General features: G+C 35.3%; 1 protein-coding gene across 1 annotated transcript; it reads left to right on the forward strand.

Annotated features, from left to right (window-relative positions):
* The first annotated feature begins 2,268 nt into the window (after positions 1-2,268).
* On the forward strand, positions 2,269-3,228 carry LOC126079355 (olfactory receptor 8U8-like). The gene has a single exon (XM_049890313.1). It carries the CDS (start codon positions 2,269-2,271, stop codon positions 3,226-3,228), a length of 960 nt encoding a protein of 319 aa, XP_049746270.1.
* The last annotated feature ends 4,263 nt before the right edge of the window (positions 3,229-7,491 follow it).

The following is a 7,491-nucleotide window of genomic DNA, read 5'->3' on the forward strand; positions in this document are numbered from 1 at the left end:
TGTGATAAGTCACATACGCTTTTAAATGTAATTCATACTTTCAATATACCATAAAGTAGTTTGTGTGTACAAAATTTTAAAGACATTTGTGTTTTAGAAGTGGAGAAAAATAATTAAAAGGAAGAGATAAGAAAAATAGATAAAGTTGGAAAAACTTTCTTCCATTCCAGTCTGGTCTATTGTTTGTTCTTTCACTGCTCTATCTTCAGCTTCTGAGTAGTGCTTGGAAATTACTAGGTCTCGAAATACACTATTAACTGAATAAACTACAAGAACAGCCTAAGGAGGTAGCAGTTAAGTATACCAAGAGAAATTGTAAGGGTAGAACATGCACAGTCTTGGTCATAAATCAGAGTGGGTGATGATCCTAGAAGCTATTTATAGGTAAGTGTCTTATGCATTTATGCTAGTAAAAATGGTAATGTCTTATGGCGGTCTAGACTGGAGTTTTTAAACTGTTCTGTAACTATGAGTAGATCATAAATTCAATGTATATGATCCTGACCAGCATTATTTGGATTAAATAGGATAAAACAGATTACAGTAGAACACTACAGAACATGCAAGATGAGTACATGCCAGGTATTGACAGTATTGTTTTGGATATGTTTATTAGTTTCATATCATAACAAGTAGTATTTTTTTTTTCCTGTGGTTTTTGGCCAAATAATTTTGAGTCTGAAAGCAAGTAGTCTTAAGAAGAGTGTTGGTCTGAGTAGCCCTATAAACAATTTTTTTTTTTAATCTTTATTTTTCTATTTCCTTATTCTCTTTTTCCTGAAAGTTGATTTTCATTTGTTTCACATGCAAATTAGGTGGTTGCGAGTCATGGGCTTCTCTGTCCTTATTTTCCTCAATTTGCATGTTGTTATCGTTACACATTAGACACCCATCTGTATTAGGGTTTCAGGAGGGAATATAACAATGTATTTAGGATACAATTAAGGTGAATTAGTATTATTTGAAAGTTATAATTTTCCACATAGTAGTTGAATGAAAAAAAAAAAAAAATCCCTGGCAGGTAATTTCCTTGTTAAATTGAACAAGAATTGTAAGTACATAAGAGCTAATAGTAAATACTGACTAAAACCAAAAACCAAACCCTTTGCTATCAAGTCAATTCTGACTCATAACGACACTACAGGACAGAGTTGAACTGCCCCATAGGGTTTCTAAGGCCGTAATCTTTACATAAGCAGACCGCCACATCTTTCTCCCACAGAGTAGCTGCAGGGTTCGAACTGCTGACCTTTTGGTTAGCAGCTAAGTGCTTAACTATTGTGCGACCAAACCAAAAACTCGTCGCCATCGAGTCACCACTCATAGCGACCCTATAGACAGAGTAGAACTGCTCCATAGGGTTTCCAAGGAGCGGCTTGTGGATTCGGACTGCCCACCTTTTGGTTAGGAAGCAAGTTCTTAACCACTGTTCCACCAGGGCTCCACTGTGTCTCCAGGGCTCCTTAAAATCTGAATAAATGTGAGGAAATACATAATCTTATTTCATTTGCAGAATAGGTATCGTTAGTGTAATTTCCAAATTATATAAAGAAATTTATTGAAGTTTTACTAACCAATATTTGTTCTCATTTTTCATGTGTAATGTTGAGAGAGATGTAGAGAGAAAGAAGACAAAAACAGAACCAGAGAAGGAGGAAGGAGAGGTAAAGATACAGCATTTGACATTTGTGTGTTAATAGCAAAAACTTTAGTTCTATATTAGTTACACTTTCCTAAAATAAATTTTACCTGGATAATCAATAATTAAATTATAAAAATCAATTAAAAAGAATTAGAAAACAAAGAAAGACATCCAATTTAAAATACAGTAAGAAAATAAAAATCAGTACACCAAATATAATTCAAATATATGTTTCTTCAGTAAATGGAAAAAAGTTAAAAGTGACAGGTTGATTCAAAGCTCTGAGAAAGCAGATACAAATTTTATGTTAAATTGTAATATACTTAAAAATTATTTTAGGATTTATTTTCCGCATCGTATCAAACAAAACCTGGAAATAATCTGTGTGTCCAACAACAAAATAAATAGGGTATACTGAGAGCATAATGGTGGTATATTTGGACCCTTAGTCAGAAAGACATATATTTGAAACCTGCCTGTATTTTAGGCCAGACTCCTAATATGATATTCCCTACATAAGCAGCAAACTCTGTAAAAAATATTAAGGTACAAAAACACCATTTATAGAAATGGTAAAATAGATTTTTTTTTCTCTTATTCCTCATCTAGATGCCCTGAAGAAACACATGGCTCAGATAAATTGCACCCAGGTGACCGAGTTTATTCTTGTGGGCCTCACAGATCACCAGGACTTGAAGATGCCCCTCTTTATGGTATTCTTATCCATCTACCTTTTCACAGTAGTAGGCAACCTGGGATTGATCCTAGTCATTAGAGCAGATGCAAGACTCAACACACCAATGTACTTCTTTCTTAGCCATCTGGCTTTTGTCGATTTCTGTTACTCTTCTGTCATCACACCCAAAATGCTTGGAAATTTCTTGTACCAACAAAATGTCATCTCCTTCAATGCATGTGCTGCTCAGTTAGGCTGCTTCCTTACACTCATGGTATCAGAATGCTTGCTACTGGCCTCCATGGCCTATGATCGATACGTGGCTATTTGTAACCCTCTCCTGTATATGATCACAATGTCCCCAGGGACCTGCCTTCAGCTTGTAGCTGTGCCCTATAGCTATAGCTTCCTGTTGGCCCTGTGTCATACCATCCTCACCTTTCGTCTCTCCTATTGCCATTCCAATATCATCAATCATTTCTACTGTGATGACATGCCTCTCCTCAGGCTGACTTGCTCAGACTCTCACACCAAACAACTATGGATTTTCGTCTGTGCTGGTATCACATTAATTTTCTCTGTATTGATCATTTGTGTCTCCTACATGTTCATCATTTCTGCCATCCTGAAGATGCGCTCAGCTGAGGGCAGGCACAAAGCCTTCTCCACATGCAGTTCCCACATACTGGCAGTAACCATATTCTATGGGACTCTGATCTTTATGTACCTACAACCAAGCTCAAAACATTCTCTTGATACAGACAAGATGGCCTCTGTCTTCTATACAGTAATCATTCCAATGTTGAATCCCTTGATCTACAGCCTCCGAAACAAGGATGTGAAAGATGCCCTAAAGAATGTCATCATTAATAGAAACCAGGCACTTGTATTCACGAGATTAAGAAAATAACTTAATAAAAGTGGGCTTTCCTTCATTACTTGCTTTTTTTTTTTTTTTCCACCATTAAGAAAACTAGTAGATTGCTTTGGTCTCGTTGATCAATAAAGATCTGTTCACTGCATAATGATATCATTCTCTACTTCCTTGTGAGTTTGACTTAGAGTTATATTTCCTATGTAGAAGGTATAAGAATTAACATCAAATCTATCATTTCTCAAAAGTAAAAATATGTAAGAAAATAATTTACTGGTCTTCTCTGATGGAGGTGCTGGCCCAGATAAACATGCAGACAACTTCAACATCCAGTTCAGAATTCTAAGAGTGCTGCAATAATATATTCAACATTAAAATCCAAGACACAAGTATAAACCAATGATTTCAATTCAGAGTGACATTTCCCCCAGGGAATATTTGGCAATGTCTTGAAACAAGCTTGATTGTACAATAGTTTGATGCTATTGTTATCTAGAGGGTTGAGGCATGGGATGTTACTACATATCCTACAATGTACAGGAAAGCCCTCACACAAATAATGACCTAGTCCAAAACGACAATAGAGCAAAGGTTGGGAACTTCTGCCCTAAATAATTATTTCCTTAACAATTGCTGTTGAGGGGAGAGTTCTATATATTTTTTTAGGGTGAACCCAGTGATAGTGTCATTCAAGCAAGTCTTCTATATCCTCACTGATTTTGTTTACTAGTTCTATCTCTTATTAAGAGTGCTATATTAAAATACCCAGTTAACAATGTTGAATTACATCTTTCACTGTTCTTATATGTCACATTTTATTTCATATATTTCGAGATGTTTTTGTCAGTTGTGCATGAATTCATAATCACTATATCTTACTTGGAAACCCTGATTTATATTTTGTCCTTAACATGTTGTCCATCCTCAGTTAAATACTTGTCTTCCTAAATTATTGGAAAAACAAGAACAAACACCACAGTTGGAAACAGAAAAATTGCCATCCTGATTGCTCCCCCCTCCCCCCCGCAAAGCTTTTTGCAGTATAGAGGATTATTTCCAGTTTCCTCTGAGACATATTATTTCTTATTAAGGATTGAAACCTTGTTCTTCCTGTATACACTTGCTATGGCCAAAGGTAAGAAAACACCCGGGAGGGGTGCTCTTCCAATGAGTTCATCAAGGAACTTAAATAATAACAGAGAGTAACAACCTAAATGAGGAAACCGATGCTTCATGACCGTTTCAAAGGGTAAGCCAAAGATGGAGTGTTATGCCTTACAATATCAGGAATAGATCCTTGGGGATATGGATATTCAGTCCTTTGAAAAGTAAGGGGTAAATATTTTTCGGAAGGTAATTCTTCTTATCAGTCTTTCAAAGACACATTCAAACCCCATCATTAAACAACAACAGCAACAATAATATGATAAATTAAAACAATAAAGAAATAATTAGCATTTCAAAAATGAGGGATCATTAAGGCAATAATGTCATACTAAAGGCAGAGCTACAGATCTATGCTTCTTCAAAACCAGAGGAAGACATGAATTAATCTCCAACCTACCTTGGGCTCCCAGTGGAGTGTGGGATGTAATTTTTCTGATGATCTTACTTGCATCATGTTCTTAAAACCCTTTGGGACAAAGCTGCTGACAAAACTGAGGTGTGTTGCCATGCAAACTCACTCGGAGAAGAAATAGGAGCACCCTCCAGCTAGGCATGTCAGAAGACTATGCCAAAATTGGGGTGAAGATAAGCATTTGTAATAATGAGGTAAGATACAATCAGTGTTTTTAATAAGGTAAAAACATAAAACGTCAGTGTACCCTAGTAATAATTCTGGGTATGTATATCTATATACCCAGATATGATGGTGTCACTCTGAATATGTATATGTGTTTTATGTCATCTTATAAGATACATTTCTTACAGTGGGTCATGGCCAAGAAATTCTGAAAGCCACTAATCTAGAGAAGGTTGCTGGTTTCAGGGGTCCTACCGAAAAGTGCTTAATTTTCTCTCTCTCTCTTGTTTTTCTTCTTATTCTCTTTTTTCCTTAAAAGGACATTCATTTCTTCAAATGCAAATTAAAGCACATGAGAGTTAAGATTTCCTAGATCTATATTTTCCTCCATGCCAAATGTAGCTATCATTAGACATTAAAAATCCATCAGTGTATCGGAATTCCAGGATGAAGTTTAACACATGTATTTAGGATAAATTTAAAGTGAGTAGCAAGCTTTGAAAGTAACTGCTTACCACAAAGTAGCTTCTCAAGAAACATATTAAATTCAAGCAAAGCAAATAATCCATAACCCGAGACCTTTCTGAGATTACTTGAGCCAGAGTTGCAATATGCAAAAGCCATAAAAAAACCCAGTGCTGTTGAGTTGATTCCGACTCATAGTGACCCTAGAGGACAGAGTAGAACTGCCCGATAGAGTTTCCAAGGAGCACCTGGTGGATTCCAACTGCCAACCTCAAAAGCCATTAGTTAATTTTAAAAAGAAAGTCAGGAAATATGAGTTCACATTTTATTTTTATAAAATGTATTCCAAGTTTAATTTCCAGAATGTACAAAATAATATATATGTTTTTCTCAAAATTGTTTTTCATTTTTCGTATGTAAAATAAAAGATAGAGAGAGAAGTATGACATTTTGTGTTTTAGCAGCAAAAATCTCTGTTTTTGTATGTTATCTTGTCCTAAACCAACCTTTATATTGACATTCATATTTCAATTATGAACAACAGTTTAAAACAGAAGGTAAAATACATGAAGATATGCCACTTAAAATAATACAGTAGGAAAACAAAAAATAATTTTAAATAATTCAAATTTATATGCTTTTAAATAAATAATGAAAAAGTTGCTGGAGCCATACAAATTGATATAAATCTGTCAGAAAGCACATACCACTTTTATTTTAGTTAAGCAAAATATTTGAAAAACCTGCTTGTATTTATTTCATTTGATCATGTCAATCCATGCTTTAGATACAAAGAAAGCTGAGAAGCACTGTATCAAGAATCACTTGGAAACACTTGAACCATACTACAATAGAATTAATTGGGTATATTGCGAATGTATCGGTGAACACGAACTTCTGGGTCAGAAAACACATGGGTTTGAATTCCAGGTGTACTACATACTAGCTGTCTGAAGTTGTTTTAGGTACTTAACCTGTCTGAGGCTTCTTATCTTATCTGTAAAATGGACATAATGAGACTATATTTATCATAAGGGGAAAAATGAAGAAAATAAACACCTATGAGCATGATACTGTGTAGTATTTGCATTATTAAGATAACTATGAAGATCGTGTGGCAAGCTATGATGGGTTTTCTGTGGTAAATGACGGAACTAGAATAGAAGAACAGGATTCTATCACTGTCTGTATTGTGTGTGGAGTTTGTATTTGCACAGGGCTGAAGACAGGTCTGTCAGGGCAAGGCCACCACAGAGACTGATCATCCTTTATGTTATTAATATTAACATTTCTACAACAAAAACAGTAGTTTAAATTTTAGAAAAATTAAGTTTCAATTTTAAATAATATAAAGTACAAGATCATTGAATAGAGACGGAGCCAGTATGGACTGACTCCTCTTCCATAGTTTTGTGTATTTTTTTAATTGTTGTAAAAATACAAATAACACACGTTTGCCAATTCAACATTTTTCGTGTGTGCAATCCAGCGGTGCCAAGTACATTAATCACATTGTGCAGCCATCATCAACATCTGTTAGCAGAGATCCCATCGTCATAAACCGAAACTCAATGCTTCCCAAATAATGATTTCCCCTCTGCCCGTCCCTTCAGTCCTTGGTAACCACAATTAAGCTCTGTTCTCCACACATTTACCTATCCTGGGTATTTCATATAAGTGGGATCATGCTGAACTTGTCCTTTTGTGATTGTCTCACTTCACTCGGCATAGCGTTTTCAAGGTTGATCCATGTTTTAGCATGCATCAGGGCTTCATTTTCCTTTATGGCTGTGTAGTGTTCTGTCGGATGTATATGACACATTTTGTTTACATTCATGAGCCAAGTTCATGTTACAGAGTTTTTAACTTTGCATATACAATGAATTTGTGTGGAGAGAAATATGCCTTTCCTACGAATATCTCTTTTTACTTTCTGTGTCATCCCAGACTATTGCTAATATTTTTAATATTGCCTCTTTCATATTGACAATAAAAACTCCATTCAAGATATTACATAAAAAGATCATTTATACAAATGGCAACTTGGACTAATCTCTCTTCTTCCTCATCCAGATGCCCTGAAGAGACAC

The sequence above is a fragment of the Elephas maximus genome, chromosome 7, assembly GCF_024166365.1.
Source record: "Elephas maximus indicus isolate mEleMax1 chromosome 7, mEleMax1 primary haplotype, whole genome shotgun sequence".
NCBI classification, from domain to species: domain Eukaryota; kingdom Metazoa; phylum Chordata; class Mammalia; order Proboscidea; family Elephantidae; genus Elephas; species Elephas maximus.